Source organism: Homalodisca vitripennis, chromosome 4 (assembly GCF_021130785.1).
Source record: "Homalodisca vitripennis isolate AUS2020 chromosome 4, UT_GWSS_2.1, whole genome shotgun sequence".
In the NCBI taxonomy this organism is placed as follows: domain Eukaryota; kingdom Metazoa; phylum Arthropoda; class Insecta; order Hemiptera; family Cicadellidae; genus Homalodisca; species Homalodisca vitripennis.
In genome coordinates, this window is record NC_060210.1 from 149,827,482 (window position 1) to 149,855,372 (window position 27,891).

General features: G+C 32.6%; 2 protein-coding genes across 5 annotated transcripts in view; one reads left to right on the top strand and one right to left on the bottom strand.

Annotated features, from left to right (window-relative positions):
• Positions 1-27,891, top strand: part of LOC124360327 (constitutive coactivator of peroxisome proliferator-activated receptor gamma-like) — a 124,828-nt gene that overhangs the window by 85,267 nt on the left and 11,670 nt on the right. The gene's annotated exons all lie outside the window — the stretch shown is intronic.
• LOC124360326 overlaps positions 1-27,891 on the bottom strand; it is an 87,655-nt gene that overhangs the window by 57,815 nt on the left and 1,949 nt on the right. For all 3 annotated transcript variants that reach the window (XM_046813852.1, XM_046813853.1, XM_046813854.1), the window contains exons 2-8: positions 21,372-21,514; positions 18,066-18,266; positions 17,764-17,977; positions 13,102-13,316; positions 11,661-11,849; positions 11,246-11,390; positions 9,276-9,479 (exon numbers count right to left, since the gene is read on the bottom strand). In XM_046813852.1, coding sequence (XP_046669808.1) covers positions 9,276-9,479; positions 11,246-11,390; positions 11,661-11,849; positions 13,102-13,316; positions 17,764-17,977; positions 18,066-18,266; positions 21,372-21,514 — 1,311 coding nt within the window. The remainder of the gene's footprint in view (positions 1-9,275; positions 9,480-11,245; positions 11,391-11,660; positions 11,850-13,101; positions 13,317-17,763; positions 17,978-18,065; positions 18,267-21,371; positions 21,515-27,891) is intronic.

The window sequence follows — 27,891 nt, forward strand, 5'->3', positions numbered from 1 at the left end:
TGTGTATAGTATAGTCTTTATAACTATACTGTTTTTTTATGCCGTTAAAATTTTTCAACATACGCCATTTTGTTAATATTAAAGAAAATAACACAATGCTTATTTGTATTTTCCTCTTACCTATTCACATCTATCTGGCAAATTTGGTTTCTTTAGCCTTACTAGTTTTAGAGATAAGAATTTGTTCTTCAATTTTAGCTTAGATTCACACACAGAATTTTAAAATACATAGCCATCTCCACCTTTTCGTTACACCCTGTATTTAAAAAACAAAATGCAGAACGAAAAGCAAACACATTTAACCCCTCCAACACACCATTTGACTACATGCACGCAACAAGCAGCACCAGCCGTCACCCCCACAGGCCCCCCAGAAGCAAGTCACTGACCCCCGCCCCGAAGCGTGCTCGGTCATCAATACATCTATCTAATAATAGTATCGGAGAGAGCGTTCCAAAAGTGACAAGCCTAAGCAGTAAAGGACCAATTAAAATTGTTGATTTCTAATAATAAATATAATAAATAAATTTGATAATAATAAGGCGGCTCCCCTTCTTGTAGGTTATTGACTAATACCGAAGGCAAAGTTGAAATAATCGTACAGATAAACAGGATATCTGGTTTTGATAATTATGTGTAGAGTCGATAGAATGTGTCATTTACGTAGTTGGTGAAAATTCATGAGTCGCAATTGCTGAAAATATTGTCCTCATGACGTATGAGATTGAAAACAAATCTGATACAGTAGTTCTGGGCACGCTGGAGTCTGTCCGATTGCTTGACAATCGTGTCACTCATCACGACGTCACAGTAGTCAAAGTGTGGTAGTATAAGAGTCTTAATGAGCATCACCTTAACATTGAATGGCAGGTACAAGGTAAACCGCTTTAGACCGTGGATGCCAGCAAAAGCTATTCTGCACGATAAATTGGTCAGTCCGTTTTAGAGTTGTTTGTATAATCAGTCCGAGATTTTTCAGTTTGTTTTGGTAATTTAGTTCACAACTGTTAATTTTAAGTTTCGTGTCTATTAATTCAGTTTATCATTCTCGATAGTAAAGTAAGCGTGTAAGCGGAAACACATAGACGACATTTATAACGTTTTGGATTTAATATTAGTTGTCTCGAATCAGTTTTTAGCAACAAATCATACATACCAAATTACAGGGGACCTTCCCTACAGGAAAGGTACGTTAGAAACCTTTCATTAAGCTTTCAGAACCACGTCTATATGGATTTCAAAATCTGTAGGATCCTTTCTGCCTTGAATTCAGATCTGAAAGTCTGTTCATGTGACTACATTTTTGTGTCAAAACGTGAAGTAGAGTAAAGTATTAGAGTAGTCAGAGTGTTATCATATCCTTTGTTTTAAGTTTGTTACGGACCACGGAAGATTTGAAAGGATAATAGGGGTTCGGACTTTTGACATCGTTAAATGCTACAAAAAAAGCATAACACTACTATTCTCCTTGTCTCATTAGGTGTACACAATTGAGACTATGAGAATACCTCTTCACCTAGATTACAATATTTTTAGTAGTCTATGTGTCTTTAATGTCGAAAATATGTAAAAAGTTCATTCTGAGCTTCTTCGTTGCCGACTTACATGACTCCAGATTCCAGGAGTCAAGTCTGAGATGACTGTTCACCCATCAGTAGATGTAGTAGATTAGTGATGAAATTCTCAACAGAAGTGATAATTCCATAATATCAGGTATTATAGCGATTCCTTCGTAAGCTATTTTCTGTCTCAAAATTTAATTTAGGTCTTTTGTAATCTCTATAAGCAAAAGTAATAAGTCTTCAATCTTTAGCATGAGACGCCATTATGCTACGGTGAACTTAGTATGAACTTGGTTGAATTGATAAATATACCAGCCTATTGATAACTGAGCTGTCTACTGTGTACCCGGCCATGAAAGCTAAACAATCAAACTTTTTTGCTTCTAATTAATTAACCAAAGTCCAAAACCAACCGCACAAAATCGCCGAATGTGATAATATTAATTTTAATTAACACACTTTCTGACATTTCGTTTTATTTTTCTGAATTTATCTGCTAACAATATCTTTCTTACATAATTCATGTTTTTATCTTTATTTTATTTTTCCATATACAGGAAAATATACATTAAAATATAAACAGTTTCAATGTATTACAACTTTTTTGTCAATTTTTAATTTAGTGTCTGGCAAGTTCATCACTATACTTCTTAGCTTCATGTTCTTTCTGTGCAAAAATGATTAGTACAATTCAAAATCCTGTTGGACAATTTTATATAAAAGTTCGACAGTTTTAATTTGCTTTATCAACAAGCATAATAACAATATCAACAATAAGTGATCAAGTTGGAGGTGAACATGAGCATTAGCCTTTTCCAGGGAATACATACACCTTTTTAGACATAACGTATTTTTGTCTGTTTTTTTTTTAGTTGAATAAACAAATATTTAATATATTTGGGCATTTTGATTGATTTCACTAATGAAGCGAGTTTATAAGGATGAATAAGATTGACGAAGTTGCAATTAAGGTAACCGTTAGTAATATCAAAAATTTAATGAAACAGAAATTAGTTTTGTAGATTCGATGCATACCAACACAATTCCAGTGATTTTTACTGTCAATTATTAACGAAATGCTGAAGTTCTCTCAGTAGTGGATTTTGTGTATTGCCGGAATTGCCACCCACATCATACTGATTTGATTTGTTTGGAGCAATAACTGAGTTCGGACATAGCTATCGTTACTAGAAGCAACAACGATGCGGATAGCTCTTGTATGTTTTGCTTGGCTTCCTTCTAAGAAGCCAATATAATCGAAAGCAGTAGAGTGCAATGATGAGGTCGTTAACATATCGTGCAGTCTACCCGAACAGGCACCTATTGTCTGGCGGGAGGGCCGATGTGACGCGACGTAGCATTTAATAATTCGTTTCAACTCGTCATGTCCGAACATCATTGTGGTAGCGATTACACTGTGAACAAGAACGAATTGGAGAATTTGGTGAAGTGTATGTCGTTCAATTAGTTTAAATTTAACTCGCAGGCCTACTTTCACCCCATTTTGTTTATACCTGTTCTTGAAATGTGACGAGTGAAACTGCATATCTGCATATCGGTTCAAACTATTTACTTAGTATTATTTTAAGGTCCGACTGGACCATTTACAATCAGGGATTTGAATGTGCCTCTGATACATTTTCATTTGCTTGTATGTTGGGAAAGTTATTTCATCATAAGAAAAAAATTTAATATTTCAGTTAGGGAAGAATTTTATATTACAGATTTTATAAATGTATCTTAAATAAATATATATATATATATATTATATTTATTTATTATATATTTATTATATATATATATATATATATGTATATATATATATATTAATATATATATATATATATATATATATACATAATACATATAATTTCCTCCAGTGTTCTTTCTTGAACACATACTGTAAAAATTCATATACTTGTTTTCAACCATTTTTTTTGTCTGATTACAAGATGCTTTTAAATTCTACTTCAAATACCCATGTCTCATTTTGGAATAAAAAAGACAACTTTTATATCTTTCTGTCTTCATTAAATGTATCTCAAAGGGATGTAGCCAAAGTTTTGTTTTAATTTTTTAAATTTTATTATTGTAACAGAAAATCGATTAAACTCTTTGATCATTTTGTCATAGAAACTAATGAGAATACATAGGGCACATCACTCGTTCAATTCAACAATCATCCCTTATTAGCTCATGACTTGGCTTCCAGCATCTTTGTGAATAAACAAACAAATAACAATATAGTAGAAACGGGAGAATACTGTTGGATCATGTTGTAGCAAGTCCTGGCCAATCTCATTTTTTCAGTCCAACAGTTTGAACTTGGTTACTAGCACTATAAAAGTCTACCAGTAAATTCAAATAAATTTGTTTACAAGACTACCAAATATTTTATACATGCATAAATATATGAAAATTTACAAAATGTGGGGTGTCTGATTGTGCTGTCCAGCCCAAATCTATATACGAGTAAGTACAAATAAAAAAGAATTACTTGACAGTTTACATATATGTTGAAAAATATCTAATAAGTATAACACGATATATTGAGTTTTAAAATACTTTTAAATGTGTATAGAATTGAGTATAAAAAAATAAAACACACTAAGAAAATATAACATAAAATATTAATGTAAATTACATTGTCATATAGTTTCAGACTGTGTTTGTTGTAAATGGAAGTGTAAAGTTTGTTCAGTAACATTACTAAATATGTCAATTCTTTAATTTAAGCATAGTTTTATTTTAAAAATAATTAAGAGACTAGTCTAAATCTGTTTTCTAAAAGTGTAGAGTTAATGAATAATTTGGTTCTTCAATTTCAGTCCTTTACAATCTTAGTGTAAAGGGAATCACAATGTTCAATCTTCAAGAAGAAATTGTTTTTTAATTGTGTTTAAAAAATGCCAGCAAGTAACAGCAAGCTTTCAGTCCTATTCAAAGATCTAATGCTGTTTGAGGCCTTGGTTTTGAAACACCTCAATCTTTTAGGTGAAATGAGAATACCACACTTATAATATTTACCCATCTAATATGTTTACATAATTATTTTACAAATGAATATGACAAAACCCATTAATTAATTATCGTTGTTTAAAGTATAAATTGATTTGTAGATGAGTCATGGATATGCATCTTCACACATTAAGGCTTTGTGGCACATTTTCCATGAAAAAGACCCCATAATTTAAATTTTTATAAATTAATTATAACAGATTTTTCAAGGTATTTAAAAAAATTGTTGGATAAATATAGCCTACTGTGTTTTTCATCAGTACATAGTAACCGAGCAGTGAAACCCAAACCAATTCACTACAATCCCTAAACTTATATACATTTAGGCTTGTAACATTTACTAAACCATTAAAACTTGTTACGACAAATATACGTAGTCTAACGTCTAACTGAATTAATGTGTTTATTGCATTATATTATTATGTCTATAAATCGTTTGTTGATAAGATGTACATTGTCTTCCTATTATTTAGTAATAATTCACTATCTCTTTAAAATACATTTTATTTTTCATGTAAAACAAAGAGCATGTAGAAAACCTAACTATTGTTTATAGTACTCGTAATTGTGCATACTCAATACAATTCAGCAATGTGAAAGCAAAATTTACAAACAGGGATCTGCATTGGTCAGAGATCAGTATCAAACTCTTGATAACTAGTGGAAAAGCGGATAAGGATAATATCAAGTACCAGATATGGACCAAATGGAGGTCTAGCTGTGTAGGTAAAGTTAGTAAAGTGTAGGTAGTAGGTGTTGTAGTAATGTGTAAAAATGCCTCCATTTCATTGTCAATTAAACAGAGGCCCAATAGAGTGATGCATTTTTTATTCATAAATGCTTAAATTTTTTTGCGTGGATTAGTCATAAATGTGGATGCATTATTGCTTTTTAGCTAGCTACTTAATATTCATTGATAACTTAATTTAGGTAAACACATTTAATAGACTATTCCTCTTATCGTTTCGATGATTTTAATCAGAGTTTGTTTCTGTTTTTAAAGAGGTGAAGAACCATCATAGTACAACTGATTTAAATGCTAGGCTGATACTACAAAGACCTATATTAAAAACTTACATATTATACAGTATAATTTGACACATGACATTCTCTCATTCACACATTGTATTAATGATCAGATCCAAACATCATAAGTGTAATATACATATTTAAACAAAGGATTTATACTGATCTAAATAATGAGTATATGACAATATTATGAATTACAGTAGGCTCAATTTATTTAACAGTTAATAATGGAAATTAGCCATAATAATATCAAAAGGTATTCAAAATTTCTTTATACATAAAAAATAAATGTTTAATACAAAACTATTATTATTCATTATAATAGTTACTATTGTTATTGGCCATTCAATTTCTTACATTAATTTATTATAGTTACAAAACATTTAATGAATATGATAAATATTATATTTTATTGCCATAAAAAGTTATATTATTCTTAACTTAGTTTGATATAGTAATATTTATTAGATATTTTCATTCTGTAATATAGAAGACATTATACAACCCATGTAATTGCTAATATATGTTGGAATCGTTTATGGATAAGTTTAAGAGGTGGATAATTATCTGGAATTTTGATTGGTTATGTGGTAATCTGCCAAACACATTACATTTATCTTGAACTTTTTTGGCTTCTTCAGCATGTACACCTTGTGATTCCATCCGCCTTTCAACATCTCATCAACGGTTACTTCAGACGACACACAGTAGTTTTTTTGGCTTATAAATATACTTATGATATAAATAATTTCTGATATGGGAACTGTTTTGTCAGTTTGCATCATTTGTGCACGCGTTTCTGCATTATCAAACCTCAGACAAGCAATGAGAACCAAATAACTTTCTCATCGGTCTACTGAATGAATTTTGAATGAGAAAATGGACTGTATGTTCTTGTCATTTGACTTAAAAATTGAAGAAAGAATAATAAGACGTATTAGAGCATTGATTTCAATCTTATTAGCCTCCCTATAATTACTGTTATTTCTATATTCTCCCAATTTAGGGATTTGTCTTTGCAATTTGTTATTGTGTTTATTACAATATGATTTGATCATCAAATATCAGATTCCAAATCTCTTGTTACTTTTGGTCTGTTTCCTACACCCGGCAAACCAGTTCTAGTAATATTTCTGGTAAGCATTCTCACCTGAGTAATAGGTTGCTTTGAACTCCATGAGTTGGTTGGTCCAGCTTCCGTTTTTTTGTCTATTCTAAAAAATATCCTAGGAAACCAGCAACATGTGGAACTTCTCTTGCAGAATCTGGCTGAGCGTGGAGATTTTCGTCACAATCAAGTAGGGCTTCATCATCTTCTGAATCCTCTGATTCTTCCAATGCTTCTTCAAGAGTCACTGAATACCTCGGTGCAGCTTCCACTTCAGGCAATACATAATCGGGATCCTCATCTGAATATTGTCATTTCATCCTAACTTCAGATGAATCATCGTCATTTCTATAGTCCAATGTCCGCGAATACTGGGTCACTATTACTCACTGACCTACGAGTACTTGGGTGGTTAATTTTAGACTTATATATATATATATATATATATATATATATATGATATAATATATTATATATTACCCTTAATAAGAAATACCTGGAACTACAAACTACTACGAATAGTAAGAAAATGGAAACGCTCGGTTACACAGACCTTGTAGGTTTTGACAATCAATACGTCAAGGTCAAACGTTTCACCCAAACTATTCAATAGACATAGTGGTGGGAAGAAGTGTGGGAGAGGGTTAGTTAATGGCCTGACCACACCACACACACCCGCAGTGATGCCACTACAACAAATACAAATTTCCCCTGTGCATGAGAGACCACGGTTTCCATAACAGTGTTAAGTTTTAGGGGTAATATACCACATTTTTAGGGGTAAAGACTCTGTTCCTGCTTTTTCTACAATGGATGTGGGTGTAATAAAATAGCATTATTATCAATCTTTCTTTTTGTTACATACACTACAAATTTGATTATTACAATTTAAACTGTTTACTTTTGTCATTACTAATGTAATAGTTGGAAATTCTCTCTTAGTTTCTCAAGAATTATAATCTAGGTACAAGAGGCATGTATTTAAAATGTTTGAGAAGAGGAGATGTTTCCCACAATTCTAACCGCTAGTCAGTTGTTGGTATACCATTTTTATCAGAGTATAATAACTATCACCATTGACTGATGAAATTTTCTAAGAATCAGTTAACATTAGAACTAGAATACTTACTGTCTACCCACACATCTGTGTTTTCAATCTGGCCGGCCGTTGTTAAAAGAACTTATTTATGAAGTATGCCTTATAATCCATGTGCTGAGAAAAAACTAAAATGAAACTGTGGTGTTCAAATTAATATTATAGCTTTAAACAATACCTCCCAAAAAAGTTGAAACCTATAAATCTACAACGAAAATTATTAGTAAAGCATGTGATGATGTGTTACAATAAAACTACCAATTTATAGACGTCACATCAACTAGCATCTTTCTCTATTGAATTGGAAACTTAAATAAACTAATAAATTACATTGTTGAAGGATTCAGGAAAAGTAACTGAATGTCCTACCAACCTATCCAAAAAATTAACTTCATCACATATGTTACTATGTCACATGATAAAACTTCATATGATCATTCCTAGTTTTTTTTTACAAATTGTACTCTGTAAGTTTCTTGTGGTCATCATGTTTACTCGTAAGAGTTATGTAAAAATGCAGGAATTTTATTATTTTTATCTTTAATTTTGACCTTGTGATCTCATACTCAATGAAGTTTGACAAAAGAGGAATCTATGTACCAAGTGTAAAGTCTCTAGGACCTTCAACCAAGAACTATTGCATGGACTGAAACACAGATGTACAGACAACTACATAATTTTTAGAAGGCCCTGTCTGGTTCTTAACAAGGATTAGCCCTTCCTAACCAATAAGTGAGTACCGTATATGATTTTAGGAAGACATCTGATATTTGGTGTTTACATAAATAAGTTGTTTTACAATCATTAATTCTGATTTACAACATCATTTAATCATAATTGACTTTTCCTCAGTAAGAACAATCTGAAATATATTTTTTACATTGTGCTAAAATGAAATAGGTAACGTGAAAATAAAAAACAATCATATTTGGTTAAAAAAAGTCCAATTTTATTAGACACTAAGAGTAAATACTCAGTGAAGGAATTAATAAAAAAAGACAATGTACATCTTTAATCATATTTTTGTGGATAATTCTTATGATTCAATGATCCTGACTGTAAATAAGATGCTCTTGATTGCATTTTTAATAATTCCAAAACATAACTGTTACTATGGCATTTATCACACTTCTATTAGAGCTGTTAATAATCTTAAACTGGAACAATTCACTCTAGACTATTATTGTATAAATCATAGTATTCTTTATTTGTCATGCAAACTGTACAGTGTAATATACCGGTAGCACGTTTTTGTATCACAGTAACTAAGTGAACTGCCGGGTGTGGAAATGGGTTCTAAATACAAACAAGCATCGGTCGAGGTTGTATGTAAGTATAAATTAAATATGAGTCTTATGTTGATGGCATTGTTATAAGCTGCACAAATCTGGACAGACAGACAAGTCCCCACCACTTTCACCGACCACCATTAACAGCAGACAGAACAGATGGCTTTACGCACCGGAACACTCAGCAGGTGGGGTCGTGTCTCCTGTTGGAACGTTCAGTTTGTCATCCACAACCTTAGTTTTCTCTGGATTTATAACTTTGCCCACAAATACTGTTGTTTTGATCCTTTCCTCTTCTATGAAGAACATGAACGGGTGATCTGCCCTAATCTCAATGGGTTCCTCTTCGCCTCCAAATTTGTCCATGAGTTCCACAGCTGTAATGAAAAGAATCAAACAAATTTATATTAGATTTTGTAAGAATCCCAATTCTCATAGTTCAGTGGGAGGGCCAAGTTCATTGACCAGCTCATGTAGCAATCAATACACTGTGGAATATGGTATGGAGATTTGCAGGTTTGTATAATTTCTTTGTTTGAAACCAATGGAATTTGTTTAAAATGTATTAAGTAAAGTACAGGTATACAAGTATTATGTTAAATGCATACAACATGTGTTGTAAAATCTCTATGTTTAGTGTTGTAATACTATCCCTAGTATTGTTGATGTAAACTGTATTCCAGCTGTCCTGTGGAATTCCCCAAAAAAAAAAAAAAAAAAAAAAAAAAAAAAAAAAAAAAAATTGTTAGTTATTGTGGCTAACAGTGTTAAACACAACTCTACAATAAACTATTTACAACCTGTTATGATTAAAGTTGCAAATGTAAACTTTGCTCTTTACCATGAAATAAAAAATCCTTTTAGAACTAATTAATCTTACAAAAGCTTTTAAGAAAAATTCCAAATTAAATACATAATTTTTCCAAAGTGTATATAATTTTTTAAATTTTAGGTTTAAATAGAACAAAAACTAAGATATAACTTGTAAAAGAAAACAAATTTCAAACTATCTTTTAAAAATTGCAATGAACTAATTTTCTTTAATTCTACATCATATTAAATTAATACTGATATTTATTTACATATAGTTATCAAAGAATCCAAACATATACATTTATAAGTAGCCTACATATAAACTTGTATATCAGGTAACCATATATTCATATATTTTAAAGATTATTACAAATATACTGTTTATCATACTTCATAATAGTTCACTGAAAATTGGACTATAAAAATGCATCTAGAATAATGAGAACTAAAATATGATAAGTCTCGATTAAAAATATTTTTTTTTTTTTTTTAGGGCAAAATGGGTGTGGTAGTGGTGATCATAAAAAATAATCCTTTAACAAAATCCCTGTTTGTTACTCGTAATTTTTAGTTCATTCAAATGTATATTCTGGTACATTTTTTGGTGCACCTTGCATACAAAATGTTAAGCTTAAATGAATATTCAGTATTGAAAAATCTGTCAAATAAAAATATATTTTTCAGAGTTAACAAGATTTAATTGCACTTTATTATTATTATAATTAACTCCAACTTAGTATATATTTACTGTATTTTCCACCAGTTCCTCATGAACAAAACTTTATTTTTATGTCCTCACCAATTTGAAAAGTTATACTTTAACGAGCTGACCAATACAAAAATAGTGTATTTCAGATTATTGTGTAATATTCCCATTTATATTGTGATTAATTCATCTTTATATTAATTTATTATTTAATAACTACTGGTCCATCTAGTAGGCAAATGATTAAAATTAAAAAATATTAAACCCTAAATATAATGTTAATTTATTCGATGTCTCATGTTTGTTACACTGAGACAATTTTTATAATATGTCTAGGAAATTATTTAAAACATTCATTAATTTGTTCTAGATGCCTATACAATTCAGAGTGCTCTTGTAGATCTATAAAAAATTTGAAAGTGTGTTTAGTGTAAGTGGTAGTGAATTACCCTTTAACTAACAAAAACGTATCTAGCAAAAGAACAAGAATCAATGTTTTGATCTTATACATAAATGTAGAAAATATTTGATTGATTACATGTACTTTAATATTCTGTTCCACCTCACTCTGAACATTCCCTCATCTCCAAACGTAATAATAGACGAGAAAGTGGTTGTGTTTACCTGATGCTGCATACGCCTCAGTGCCGATCTCAGTGACGGATATGCCGGCCTTCTGTAGGACATTGGAGACGACAAGACTGCCACTCTTGGTCTCGGCAATGTCTGATAGGTCAGCAGCAGAGGTGAACATGTCCACAAGCCCAATCTGACACCATAATTTTCAGTATTAATGGTTTGGATTTGAATTTAATCATAAACTAGGCATTTAATTGAGTCACCATTATCTCCAGAACTGGGAGGCTGAAATGAGTAACTATAATCAGTTACTCATAAATGTCAGTTGCACATAAAGATCTCACTCAGTTCCAAAAGCTTTGGTTTATTGTTATGAAATTAATGATTTGTGAAGAAAAAATTATTAATGAATTATTATGTTATTTTATATTTTGATAAATTATTATTAAAGAGTTCTCACCTTTTCCAAAATAGGACGCAAGCTGGTAGTGAAGTCAAACTCAAACTTGGGCATGATGAGGTTGATCGAGGTCATGGTCATGTTGGAAATGTAGTCAGTTAGAGGTCTCTCAGGCCCCAGATTGTTTATCAGCGCATCCAGACCTGTCTTGTTGTTTGGCAGCAAGATGTACATAGCAAACTTTTTGCCCTACCCCACCCCAACCAAACAAAATATTCAGTTAATCGCTTTATCAATATAATATTTTCTTAATTGTAATAATAATCTAGAATATAATTAATTGTGGATGAATAACAGAATTCTAGAACAAATTAGTGAATTTTTCTGATAATTTGCTAAGCATATTATAAAAATTGTCTCAGTGTAATGCAGTAACCCTCCAACTGTTGTATATAGAATCAAAACCTTTGGAGATGTTCTAAGATATTTGGCTGGGCCCTGTTATGTCCGAAAAAATCGGCTTGAGTACGGGCCTGATAACACCTCCACTGTTTTTCTATACTAAGTGACCTTAAGATGTCTAAAGATCTATCTAGGAGGTTATGCCCTTTTAGCCCCCTTACTAAAAATTTTGAATGTCCTTAAAATTTTAAAGCAGTTCCATTTTGTACTTTGGGTTACAAGGGTTTATCTATGGGATTTAAAGTGTTATATTGTGTATTTTGGGGATCAGAAATGAAAATCATTTTATTTTAGGATAATTTTAGTGGGTAGTGATCCCTGCAATACTTTTCCTGGAACTATTTGATGAAGTTTTAATAGTGTCTGATTGAAGTGGATGTTTATCATTTAGACTAAAATATAAATATCATTTAGACCAAAATATAGAAACAATTCCTATCTTGAAATGACTGTTATTTTATGTTGTAATTAAATAAAGGTTTTTATAAATGACCCTGGATGTGTTTTTGTCATGAGCACAAGATGGAAATTAATATTAATTTAAAAGTATTTAATATGTTATAAAATTCTGTTAACATAACTACTTAGTAATCTAGTAAACATTCTCCAATTTTTAAATATATTATTATTACAAAGTAAACAATATTTTATTTCCACCCTACATAAGTAAAGACAGTAATATTTACAGTTAATAATTCCCATGTGTATAAAAAATTGTATTAAAAACATGCAAACAAATTTGTGTTGCTTTATTGCATGTGTTATATTTGTTGCCATTGTCTTCATTTTTTATACTTTCAAGAAGTTTTCAGTTCAGAATTCTACAAAATTCCTCAGTTTTGTAGACAATGTTTCATTCTACAAATCTTGAGTTTTTATGTTAAATGTATATGTTTTTATAAATAGAAGACAAAAAATGTACTGTCCAAATTCATGTTGTAAATATTAATTAAATTATTTGGGAAGGTTTATGATTCTTGATAATGGAAATAATTATATAACGTGTAATATCAGTTAAAAATATGTTCAAAATTCTTACCAGGTATGGCAGTCTGATGAGTTGAGCATCGAGCTCTGTGATATCGTAGTACTTGAACTTGTCGGTAGTGTTCATGAGTTCAACATCGACTGTATGTGTGTCGTTTATGTAAAAGGGACCAGTTGCTGTCTGGTTGTCAGGGAAAGGAATCTCCCATAATCCATTAAAGTAAACTGCATTCAGCAAAAGCATGACGGTGTTGGAGTGAGCCTCAGCTGTCAACAAATCGACACATTGCTAGAAATACCAGTATTGTTTAGTTAGCTGCAAAGTAAACTAATCACCACAATGTTATAGATGCCAGTATTGTATAGTTTGCTGCAATGTTAACAAATATAGTATTAAAGTCTCAATGTGTCATGCTGCAGAAAATACCTACATTTTTAAGGTATTCCATACTGGTGGGCTTCCTTGAAGTTGTGATTTGGCATTTTATTTATTTCCTTTCAATGGCAATACTATTAATTAAAAAATAAATACAAGAATGTGAATGCCTTGAGTATCAAGATGGCTACAAATAAGATATTACTACAAGTAATAAAGTAGAACAAATAACAGTTACAGATACTCAGAGCTAGTAAGAGGAAACTAAAGAGTTGATTAAGTTGATAAAAACTTGGAACTGATAACAAGGTAACTAACTAGAACTTGATAACAAAATATAATAACAAGATGAACTATAGACTGATAATAAGATAGATATTAGAACCAGTAACAAGATAAATTAATAAGAAATAAATATCATAGCAGAGGAAAAAAGTTAAAAACAGTGAAATGAACGCTAACATGATTCAACCCAATGTTCTTTCCCAGACTACAGTCCGCAAAATAACAAGATTTCTATAATGCAAAAACTTATAAACGAATATTTTGGAATGCTGCATAATAAGGATTGTTTCTCACTTATACTGGAAGTAGGAGGATTCAACCCTAGGCCTCTCATTCCTACATATTTATGTATATTTTCTTAATTGGAACAACAAGGCAAACTCAATTATGCACTGAGAGTATCTTAAACCGAAAGTAGATTGCAAGATGGAAAACATGATATGAGTCAGGTTAAATAATATACACTGAAATAATATCTATCTGATGTATACAGTTGCCTTCTTATGTTTTAAACATTTCATAGGACTCCATTATATTCAGTGGCGCACCCAGAAATTGTTTCTGGGGAGTGTCTGGAACACTGTTACATCGAGGTTGTGGAAACACTCCCAGATCAATAAGGGAATAAGGGAGGGATCCCTAAGAAAATGTTTTAAATATTGGGTCATAAATGGTTTTTATAGTACTTTTGAAGTAATAAAAGGAGGGTAAAGTGAAGGGTCAGAGTGTATAGTTTGCAGTAAAACCTCTCTACCACCAATCACTAGTATGCTTACTCTGGGATAATTAAAATATTCTGAAACAAATACAGGTTTTATAAACTTTGATTAACTAAAACAAAATCATTACATTAACAAAACATTAAACAAAATACTTAAGTTTAAATCACAAATCAAAATCAAAGCTAAATTTTGATGACTGCTCTCGGATCTAAAAGTAGGTATAGAATAGATAGATATCTGAAAGTTAACACAAACTACGTAATAGTGCTACAACAACAGGAATTATATTGAAATTTATCTTGTTAATTTCTGTATTTCCACTTATAAAACTGTGTTACTAATAATAAATTCCAGTTTTTATATTTATGATAACAAGAAAAATACGGTTTTTGGCACTTTTCAACCAAACTGCAACTTTGAACATTCATAACTCAGAAACTAGTGATTCGATAAAGATGTTGTTTATACAAGATATATGCACATTTACTGTAATTGAGTATGTAATTTTAGAATAGTATGGAAATAAGCAATAGTATGGAATAGTAAAGATTATGAAGCAGAAATTAGTCGACTCTTTGAAAAAAATACACTCACTCGGAACCAATATGGTTTCAGGGGAAAGATTAATACAGAGGCAGCACTGATAGAATTTATAGACAGGTTATCAAATGGGCAATAAATGATGGCAATAAAGTTAGTGGACTATTTTTAGATATAACAAAAGCTTACACTTCTGTGTTTATCTACTAAATGCTACTGTATTTATCTAGCAAAATCATAGTATTTTGCTAAATAAATTGTAAAATTTTGGAGTCAGAGGGGTAGTATACATTTGATTTAAGAGCTAGTTACAGAGGAGAATGCAGTCTGTTAAAGTCATCATATTTGTAATGGAAATGGGGGAAATTAAAACACGGTGTGCCTCAGGGATTGGTTTTAGGGGCAACTTTATTCTATATAATATAGTAATAAGTATATATTAATGACTTATGCTATGCCAAATTAAATGCTACTATAAATTTTAAAAATATCTAAATAAAAAAAATAATTAATATCCCTTCATAGGGATGAAGGGATATTAATTTATTTTTAATTTTAAAAAAACTAAAAAAATTTAGTTTCTAGTTTTTTTTTATTTATTTTTTTAGTTTTTTTTGCACTCTTGAGGGCAAGAGTGTTGTAAAGTCTACAATCAAGCACAGTCTACACTTCGCAAGGTTTCAGGTTCTAAGGAGACTTCTAGAAACTAGGAATGGCATGAATTGTATGCAGCTTTAAGTGTTGACAAAACGTGTGACTCCTTTCTTGCCACCATATCATTTTATCTTGAGTGTGGATATCCTAACAAAGCATCCAAATTTTGCTATATGGTCCTAAGATAAAGATCCCTTTAGATAAAAATATAAAGATATTGCATAATCAACCACTTCTTCTCTACTAACTGTCCAAACATCTAGAATCTTCTCATCCTTTTAAAATGTCTTTTCTTAAAACCAAAAGGGAGTTCAGAGTGAGAATTCATTCTGCTAAGGCAAATAAAATATCTGACATCAGTGGAGCTTCCAACAAGCAAAGAGCTGCCTGAAATGTTGTTAGGAATCTTATTCCAAATAAAAAAACATAGCAATTTTAAACATATAGTGGTTGGTGACGGAAATGGATTTCTTGCTCCAACAGATGAAAGTGAAATTATTTCTGTAATAGAATCCTTAAAAACAAGCAATTCATGCGGAGTTGATGGAGTTCCATCTAAAATCGTGAAAAGTTCTGCAGACTTATTGGCTGAGCCTCTGGTCCACATTGCTAATTGTTCATTTGAAAATGGGAAATTTCCATCAAGTTTGAAATTATCTGTGTCAAAACCTATTATTATAAAAACAAAGGACATCCTAATGAAATTAACAATTACCGTCCCATTTCAGTACTATCAAAATTATCAAAAATTCTAGAAAAGTTAGTACTTATTAGACTCTTAAATTAACTGTCTTGTAGAGGTGTTTGGTATGAAAATAAATTTGGTTTTCGACAAGGAATGTCTACTGTCAATGAAGTTTATAGTCTTTTATTTAAAGTCTCGTACTCATTGGATAACAAGAACCATGTTTTAGGTTATTCTTGGATGTTACTAAAGCCTTCGATGACGTGAACCACTCATTATTGCTTACTAAGGGTTTCAGAGGGAAGGCACATGATTGTATCTCATCCTATTTATTAAACCGTAAACAGGTTGTTGAGATACCCTTTGTTGACGCTATGGGTTGTTTGCGAAAACAACTATCGGAAGAACAGAAGGTTCAAACTAGAGTCTCGCAAGGTTCCGTTCTTGGGCTTATGTTTTTTATTAATTTTTTTGTTGCTATGTATTAATGACATTCATCAAAATGTCAATGACTCTTACTTTTTTGCGGATGATACATCCCTCGTCATTTCTAATAGCAATCGAGCCCAGCTCGAGGTCCAGACTTTTATCTAAGGTACTCATAATCAAACTCTGCTCTAGAAAATAATCAATTACTCTCAAAACCAATTTGGCATTTTAAACTTCGCCAAATACCCGCAGTCGTTAATTGGCTTACGCTGTTCGATGCCAGTGCATCATCTACTAACATGAAGATGATACAATTTCACTTGTGTTTTTGGCACGTTTCCTGAGATTATGGGATTTTCAACCTAACCACAGGTAAAGAAATATTAGCACAAATAAATTATCTTATACAAAATCTTGAGAATTTGTAATTTAAATGTTTTTGAAATTATATCTGGTTTAACGGATTTATTCATTTTATCTATGAAAATTCTCCTTCATGCAAAATATATTCAGGGAAACCTGAATCAAGAATAGAGGTAGTAAGAAAAGGGATACTAAAACTGGACTCTATTGCTAAAGATAACGCTATGAAGTCCAGATGCATATAGAGAGGGCTGTTAGTGCTCAGAACCTTCTTAAAGGCAGCTGAATCCAAGAAGGATAACCCTATCCTCCAAGAAGTAAACACTAAATACGGTGATTGTTGCCATTTTCACGAACACTAATCACCATTCAATGAAGAAACACACTTATCAGTTTTCTTGTAGTTCTGCTCAATATAACATGTCTTAATAGTTTTTTGTAATATATTTATAACAGCTGTTTCCCTTCATTTGCCGCTAGATAACGCACAGCCACAACGTTTCAAGTGGTATCACACTTAAGCATCGGATGCAATGTATTCTCTTCGACTGATACATAATCAAAGTTGCGACGTAATTACTACCGACCAAGTTATTGCGTTTTCCAATGTAAAAAAAAAAAACACTAAAAATTATAATTTGAAATAATGAACACGGTTACCTTCGGAGACAAGATGCTGGATATGCCCCTCAGTAACGTTGCTGGCCCAGTTGTTGATGGCACTGATAGCCGCAGCTGTGTCGCTGAAGTCCACCTTTTCCAGGGCCGAATTGTAGTACCGGCGCAGCTTGCACAGGTACAGATTCTTGGCCTCTGCGTTCTTGTCGAGAAAAACGTGAGTTCCTATCTTGATCTTGTACTCGCCCTCTGATGTCTTAACACAAATAATATTTTGTCGGTGAAAATCATTCATCACAATTCGGTAATGTACTGATACAAAAACCCGCTGGCCGAGAGTTTACCTGCAAAGATGTGAGGATGGCAGAGAAGCGGTCGCGGGTGTTGCGGCGGCGGGCCACGGTGGTGTTGACGAGGTCTAGAGCGTCTCCGATCTGTTGGGCTGTCGTGCCCCTAGCTCCCTCGTACAGCATGGCTAGCACGACCTTCAGGCTGATGGGTGATATCACGATGTTACCGTGCCCATGCTCTACTGCATTCAGCTCCTAATGGGCATTACAGTCGATAATCATTGATACTCCTTGCAATACAATAAATAGCATTAATATTATCATCTGTATGCTATAGCTATTTGAGCATCATCAATTATAAAAGCTGAAACAGTTAGCCGCACTAAATCCTATCTTCACAAATTATTTACTATAAAGAAGTTACTAAAGTAACTATAACTAACTATAAAGTAGTTAAAATGTATGCACATGGTAAAAAAATAATTGCTGTGTATTTCTCGTGTTTATGTTCTCAGAGAGTAGGCTATAAATAATATTAACTCCAAATCATAAATTCACTGATTCTCTAAAAACCAGTTTTGTGTGTCTATAATTATAAACGAATGATTTGTCTTAGAATTGTGTAATATCAATACAGTTCTCACTAATTGCTGCATAAGTGCAAACACCCGGTTGTAGTTATATTGATTTCAGCCAATTAAGTTCTTGATTATGCATGAGTAATAGTCATGCATACATGTAGGCAAACATTTAGGCTATCATTGAAATTATTACCAGGGCCGGATTTAACCATAGGCGACATAGGCGCGTGCCTAGGATCCCTCACCAATTATAATTACAATGTTTTATTATCGTAGATATTATGTTATGTACATACTTGAAGACCATGATTGTGTATGGTAACATTGAGAGCAGAGCAGTGGGTTGGCATGCTTATGAAGTATCTCGCGTACGGGCAAGGGTTCATGTTGGTGGCTGCTCTGGGTTTAGTTCGAAAAATAAACAATTTGGAGACAGGGCTGTATGCCGTTTTTGGAACGATATTTTGGCTTAATTAAGCAAAACTAGTGAATCTTTACAAACCGTGGAAACAACGTGAACACAACCGCATCATTTTTAAAATCTCAGAGAAGCCTGATTCAAGTTAAACTGGAAAGTCTCGAGGAGTATGAGCAGAAAGCTATCAAATTAACTGAGGTTTGGGTTCCTTAAGAAATTGGACATGCTCGCTAATGATGAGGTGTTGGCATCAAGCAAAACGTTAGTAGAAAGCTACAACGAAGATCTAGACAAAGAATTGGGCAACGAAGTTTTACAATTCAAGAATTTTTCTAACTAGTTTCAAAACGAATATGAGAAAAGTAAAAAGCACATTAGTAAAGAATGGTGGATGTACTATTTATGTTGGAAAACAACGTATAATATTGCTTTCCTTTATGGCATTACGAATGTTCCTTTCCTTGATGGTGACATTGCTCTGCAGAAAGATCATTCTCTAAGCTGAAGCTGATCAAAACAGACTCCGGACTTCTAATTCAGAAGACAGGCTCAACGTTTTAGCCTTATTCAGTATAGAACACAACATTCTGAGTCAAGTCAACCATGAGGAGATCATAAACTTCTTTATTGTGGAGAAGCTTAGACGGAAACCAATCAGCAAGAGTGACTGAAGTGAACATGATTTGCAGTACATTTCTTTTATGGCTAAGGATTTATTCATAAGTACTTAATATTGACGTATGCTTTACTTGTTAACTAACCAATGTTCATTAAAGTTATGTTTACTTTTATGGATTATCTTAATATCTGGATTAACTAAAATAACCTAAGTTATAAATTAACGATATTAGAACATTTTCTCATCCATTTGTGTACAAACAATATGTTGTAACTGACGAAGGATTAATATTTTCAGGCCAGACAATACAGAATATTTAGCGCAAATTCCCTTAAAAAAAATCACCATTTTGCACCTAATTTTTCAATTTTTTTCCGGGGGGACCCCCTCACATTTGGGGGTATTCTATAAACCCCAAACAACGAGCTCAGGGCCCACACTATAGGTGGAGCCTAGGGGCCTGTATTTTCTAAATCCGGCCCTGATTATAACTACCTTTACTTGTTAAGTTCATTTTCTCTCCACTTTTCTCTCCGAATTATTATATTTTATCTCTGTGACTGCAAGGTATTAAATATTAGTTTAGTTTGTGTTAAACGAGCATAAAAACTTTGTATTCTTCATTTAAAATCTGTACCAACCAAAATATAGTTCAATGTGTTTTTCTTAGTGGTAACTGTTTAGTGTTCAAGTTTATTTATAAAATATTTGTCACGAAAAGTAAAAACTATATGTACAGGTACTATTATCAAACATGTTCTTGTCAGGATTTAGTGGTGCACTCTACCACAAGTGTGACACAGCCTTTTGCTGAGCTATACGAAACAGGTTCTTATGTGTCATATCTTTATTTCAACTTTTTGTATTCTTGTTCTTTGCGAAATCTGTGGTGGAAAGTGAGAATTATGGTTTAGTATGTTACAGTTCATGATACAATTTTATTTTGTAACAAAATTGAAGATAGCCATCATTGAAGTCTGATTTTAATCATTTTATTTACTCGGTTTTTGGTCTGCCTATTTAGTACAAATTTTATAATCGATTTGTAATTTCACAAAGAACTGAAAGCCAATTAAATTTTCAGACAAATCTCTGAACTAGTTGATAGTAAAATAATAAATGTATGTTTTTTTATGAACAAGTCAAGTGCAGAATAAAACAAAAATAGTACACATAGTATATTATGATTATTTCATAATGTCACATTTTTCAATAAGTTGTACCAATATATTATGTGATGAAGGTACTTTATTAAATTGTTGGTTTCATAAAAGGCTTGATCATTTGAATTAACCAACAATTTCGTATTTGTAGAAAGTTAACTCCCTCCACTATCACCTCTTCGGCAAAGGGAGCTAATTTTATATTTTACTGGGATTACTGATGAAAAACGCAATGTTCAAATAATGAACTCCATGCACGATAGTTAATGCTAAAGTATTAAATAACGTATTTTATAATTGTAATAGATTTTACATTAATTATAATATTCAAAACAGTGACATGGTGCTCATTGTTGTTGATGGTCTATCACTCAAATCAGTTATCCATACCTCGTCTCAAACTTTTTAAGGTATGAATTTTATAAGTATTCTTCAGAATATATTAACATTCAGTATTGCAGAGTTTTAGTACGATCTGAATGGTACATCTTAAATCTATATAAATATAAATGTAGGCGGATTTTTAGACTTTTAATCACAATAGTGTATTGTCAGTTGATTAAGAAGGCCTCTGTTTACCTTGCTCAACCGCCAATCAAACTCGTCGAACTTGTCTCCTCTGGTTTGTGCATGGTCAGCTCTGGTCGTGACGTCTGCCGTGACTCTGTCTAGCTCGGAACAGTTTAGTGCTTGGCTGTCTGCTAAACTCGCACATGCCAGTACTGCAACAACAAACATAGCTCAAGTTAATTGGAGAAAACAATCATATAACCAGCGAGAAGTAATTTACTCATCCACCCAAATGTGGTTCATATCATAAGAAAATAGGAAACATCATAATATTTTAGCCTGGAATTGTCTAGAGAGCTAACTAATCACAAGGTTTCTGTTCATACAAGGTGTTCAAACTACTGATAAAAAGATAAACGGTTTACTACTTAACAATTTTAATCGGATGATTAAATAAGAAAATTAATTTTCCCAGTTGGGCTATACATAAAACTTACGTAAATACCTTTAAAATTAATAGTACATCAATTTTGGTTCTTACATATAATTTTGTGAAATTCGATTCGAAAATAATGTGTGAAATTTATTACGAATATTTGAAAGAAATGTATATAAATGTACAAAGAGTGAGGGGTGGTTTTTATCTAAGAACTTCCCTAAACTACTCTATAATCTTGAAATATTCATATGTGTAAATGTTTCGTATGCTGCTTCCAGTTGCTTACCTCAGAATACCTAATAATCTACAATTTATATGTAACTACACAAAAAAGTCAATACAACAAACCTTCTAACAACAACCTAAGTACATATGTTCTTTCAACAGTAAATATTTAATAATGTTAAAGTGACCTGTGCATAGACACAAAGAGAAGGTTCCTTGTACAAAATGCGTCATTGCATCCTGTCTAAAGATGTAATTACAACTTTACATTCAAGGTGAACAGCCTGGGGATCACAACTAACTTATTGTAATTTTCATGTATTTTTAGATTACAGATTACTGTTACTGTGAAGGTTGGCAAGATATTCTGGGCAGTCTAATTCCGTACACTTGTGTGAGTTAGGTTACCTTTAATGTATTGTCCCCACGAAAACTCAAGGATATGGCTTGAAGGTTTGCTTAAATAAATATATTCTAGTATGTACTCATCGAATTAGCGAAATCATGCCTTTTATTACTAAGACTTTTTCTCTTGAAGTGTATAGCACAAGCAATAGAAGCCGTTGTGCTAAAATGCAACAATCTCCAGAAAACGAGCCATATAAAACATAACACAACGGTAATTTATATGGATGTTCTTAATTCTGCAGGCCTTAATTCCTCATGATTAGAACGCACGTGACCATGTTACTCATTAAAGTTATTTTTTTCAATCTAAGAGTAACAACCATAATTGTTTTACTTTCTCTATTTAGGCTCCGCTGCCATTCGGTTCATTTTCAAAACTCATCAAATATTGTTCCAAATATGAACCATTTGCCTTAATGGCATATTTTTTATTTCTATAATCCGAATCGACAACTCAAAATGAATATTGATATAAAGCAATTTTTTCCTTTCGTCTCTTTAAAATTTGGTCAACAAACGACAGCTTCTATGGGTTAGCTCCCGATGACAACAACAATTATGCTACAAATTGTATGATTGGTGGAAATATTTGGATGATTCAAAAAGGTGGTTATTTAAAATTTCCATTGTCGGTATGGCTATTTCCCTGAATAAAATTGTTTTAACCAGAATCTGCAAACAAGTGTAGTAGTTACCTCTTAATTATTCAGGTATTTCGCATTACAGTAAAACATTTCTTACAATGTTAATTACTTCTGTTAATTAATCTGTTTCAACAAGACTGCAAAAGTTCATTACTTATAAATTATAATTCAACAGTTACACGATTCCAGTATGTATTATTAAATTTACCAGTGTATTCATGGTGACTTGCGAGCGTTTAAACTTTTTAACCTATAAATAAACGATTTGTACGTCTAAGAATAACAACTAATTTTAGGCTAATTGTGAACCACTGTAAAATACTCGAATTAGAAAGAAGAGCTATATCACAAACAATGCAAACTGGAATTAATAGTTTTTCAATGATTCACAGACACGATGATATAAAAATCCTGTGAGCGTATTCCGATTCCTGCGAGCGTATTCCGATTCCTGCGTTCACAACTGAGGTCATTCACTCTGGGAACTCCCGACGCTACCGTATCGAACACAGTGTCACAAACAACTCTGACCTCGCTTTCTGGTGTTGTGAACAAACCGATGATTCGACGAGCGGTTTACCGTAAACATCCTCTCCTCTCGTATTTGTTTTATTTCGAGCAGTACATCGTCACACACTGATATATCAAGATTGCACTGGACCCATAATAGTGACCATCTTAAATTTCATGACGTTGGTATCAGTGGATTTACCATAATAATTGGTGAAATATTATTTTTCCGTTTTTTTCGGCATAATTGTAAGTCAATTTTTAAGCAGAACCTTTGGGAACTAAATTATAATAAGCTAGAGCCAATGCCATAGAAATCACTTCCCTTGTACAACAAATCATAACAGTTGTATAGTAATACATTATCTACTGATGTACTACATATAGACGGCTCGTGAAATGTTTTGTACGCTGAGGCCAGGTTGGGACATCGAGAACAAGGAAAACCGATCAGAAGTAGCTAAATCACAGCGCTATGTATGACGTAATCTCTAGATTACCATTCTAGTATCGAATAAAGCTTTTAAGTATGAGCTCAGAACTATTAGTGGTTATCATAATTCGACCACATGACGTCACTTTAGGAAGATTGGTGGTTATCATTTCAGTCTACATCAAAATTCGGATTGATGTTGATTTATTGTGTTTAGATCTCTCATTCTAGCTCTAGACGAATATGGTACTAAGGTCTATCACACTAGCTAAGATCGGCTGCCAGATGTGATGTCGCTTTATGATGATTGGTGGTTATCATGTTAGTCTCGTTTATCCATCAGATATTACGTTAACTCGGGAAGATCTATAGTGATTATATTTACCACTGTAAAGCGTAGTTTACACGAAGTTCCACACAGTATTTATTCCATTCTACTATATCCCTTTTAACGGTTTTCTGAGAGAGAATTTACTCTACTGATTAGTGAACGGCCATGTAGGAGTGACCACTTCACTAGCACTTCACTAGTGTCTGAACTCTACCATCTCTTCACCACCAAGGTTTGGATTCTAATGTTTACTCGACTGCATACTCTTCCAATGTAAACAATTTCGAGTAGAGTAGAGCTTTTATTAGTTGCCATTACAACATAGCAAAATAACAGCGCCATACAACGTAAAACCCATTTATCATACACACTCTAATTACGTATAAGTTATTCCGATTAATTAGTAGAGTCGAGAAGGTTAGTATATCAGTCAGGTAGAGTAGAAGGTACAGTTTACTCTACTCATGTTAACACGCCTTAACCTTGAAAAGATGTCAAATTTGAAGTGATTTCAATTCTAGCATCAACAATAATAAAATGTAGCGTAGGCTCAGGTCTATTAGTGATAATCATTCTAGCCTCAATCAGTTGTCAAGTATGCTCAAGACATTAGTGATTATCATACTAGCCTCATCAACTATCAGCTCAGGACGATTATTGATTATCATTCTAGCCTCAATTAGTTTGCAAGTATGACACTAGCTTAGAACGATTAGTAGTTATCACTCTAGGCGCAATTAGTCGTCAAGTGTGACACTATCTCAGGACGATTAGTGATTATCATCCTGGCCTCAATCAGTTGTCATGTTAGGCACTAACTCAGGACGATTAGTAATTATCATTCAAGTCTCATCTAGTTGTAAAGTGTGACACTATCTCAGGACAATTAGTGATTATCATCCTGGCCTCAATCAGTTGTCAAGCTTGGCACTAACTCAGGACGATTAGTAATTATCATTCAAGTCTCAACTAGTTGTCAAGTGTGACACTATCTCAGGACGATTAGTGATTATCATCCTGGCCTCAATCAGTTGTCATGTTAGGCACTAACTCAGGACGATTAGTAATTATCATTCAAGTCTCATCTAGTTGTAAAGTGTGACACTATCTCAGGACAATTAGTGATTATCATCCTGGCCTCAATCAGTTGTCAAGTTTGGCACTAACTCAGGACGATTAGTAATTATCATTCAAGTCTCAACTAGTTGTCAAGTGTGACACTATCTCAGGACAATTAGTGATTATCATCCTGGCCTCAATCAGTTGTCATGTTAGGCACTAACTCAGGACGATTAGTCAAGTCTCATCAGTGTGACACTATCTCAGGACAATTAGTGATTATCATCCTGGCCTCAATCAGTTGTCAAGTTTGGCACTAACTCAGGACGATTAGTAATTATCATTCAAGTCTCAACTAGTTGTAGTGTGACACTATCTCAGGACGATTAGTGATTATCATCCTGGCCTCAATCAGTTGTCATGTTAGGCACTAACTCAGGACGATTAGTAATTATCATTCAAGTCTCATCTAGTTGTAAAGTGTGACACTATCTCAGGACAATTAGTGATTATCATCCTGGCCTCAATCAGTTGTCAAGTTTGGCACTAACTCAGGACGATTAGTAATTATCATTCAAGTCTCAACTAGTTGTCAAGTGTGACACTATCTCAGGACGATTAGTGATTATCATCCTGGCCTCAATCAGTTGTCAAGTTTGGCACTAACTCAGGACGATTAGTAATTATCATTCAAGTCTCAACTAGTTGTCAAGTGTGACACTATCTCAGGACGATTAGTGATTATCATCCTGGCCTCAATCAGTTGTCAAGTTTGGCACTAACTCAGGACGATTAGTAATTATCATTCAAGTCTCAACTAGTTGTCAAGTGTGACACTATCTCAGGACGATTAGTGATTATCATCCTGGCCTCAATCAGTTGTCAAGTTTGGCACTAACTCAGGACGATCAGTGATTATCATTCTAGTCTCTATCAACTGTCATTGTGACGTTAGCTCAGAAAAAAAATCATGGAGTCAAGATACTAACTGGTTATTCTTAACCTCGGCCATCTGAGCGATAAGCGAAAAGATATCTATCTAGATATCTTTTCGCTTATCGCTTTTGTGTGTATATTTGGATTGATCATAAGACAAATCCGGCAGCAGAAGAAATGCCAGTAAGTTAACATAACTTAAGTTAATATATTGTGAAATACTGAAATTTATATATATATATATATATATAAAATTCTTGTACGTTAGTGATTTTATCTTTACTTTTTTTGACCCTCAGAGGAGTTAACTATCGCCCTTTACCATAACATTAAGATTATGTGTTTTTGTCGTACTATGAAGTTTTGTACATAATGAATTTGGTAATGATGTTGAAAATATACGTAGTATAAAGTTAAATGTTCTTGTATTCTTTTAATATTTGAAAAAAGAAAGGCGAGGTTAAGCCGAATATTTCAAAAGTTCTTTCATGTTCTTAACTTACTGAATGAGGAAATCCCTTAGTTTATAGGCCCAACTAAAGAGATAGCACTCGCTAACCTTTGAACTTAACACTAATGATACGACATAATTTGCTAATATTTTATCAAGGTTACTTTTGATATCAGAGATCATTTCTCTATAAAACACAGAAGCGAGTCGAAGTAGAAATGTTAAAGATCAGAGAAATAAAACGTCCTTATTTTTAATTTTACCATAAAAATGCCTAACACTTGACGGTTATTGTATTTATCAATTGGTTATTTCACCCATAATATATGTATAAGGGAAATGTAAACGTTTTATAGTGTTAGATTTTTAAAACCATGTTTCACACAACATAACACAAAGATGTTAGTTTATATTTAAATGTACATACGTCAATAGAAATAATAAATCTAAACTTAACTATGATTTAATTGTTGCGTCCTCAGACCCCGACCTCACAACTCCAAAAGTCAGAGAAAAATTATAAAATCCTCTTGCAATTTTTGCTTTTACTAGTTAATGTTAAGTAATGTGTAATCATTGTAGATAACGTTTTTACACGTCATGCAGTCATACTCAAAAACGAAATTGATTTGAGAGTAAAATAATTAAAAGTTTTCTTTGGTCACATCTACACATTTCAAGTCAGGGACGAAATTTCGTAAAATGGTTGCTATCTGTTTACCCGTTGTCGGGACAGCGCCTCAAATTGTGATACTAAAAAGCAATGTAGTCGTATGAATTGTGTGCACTAATCAAATTATTTAAAATTCTACATTTATATATTTGATCAGAAACGCCTTTCTTTTTTTAAATTTTAATCAGGCCAGTACGTTGTTTATAGAATTCTGTTTAAATTAAATTAGATATTAATGTACAGCTTACGTTAGAGTATCCACAGCCTGCTCTTTAAATAAATCTTATGTTCATCGGAGTTTAAGAACTTTTATTCCGAAGGTTGGGAAAAGTAAATGTGCAGTTTAATGTTCGTAAACATATAGCGGCGTGGTTGTGGAGGGGGGGAGGTGAATGTGTAGTGATATTATACACTGATTGTTTCTGTAGACGTATAGGATATATAATGACAAAGAAACACTTTTTAATCGTGTATTGAGGT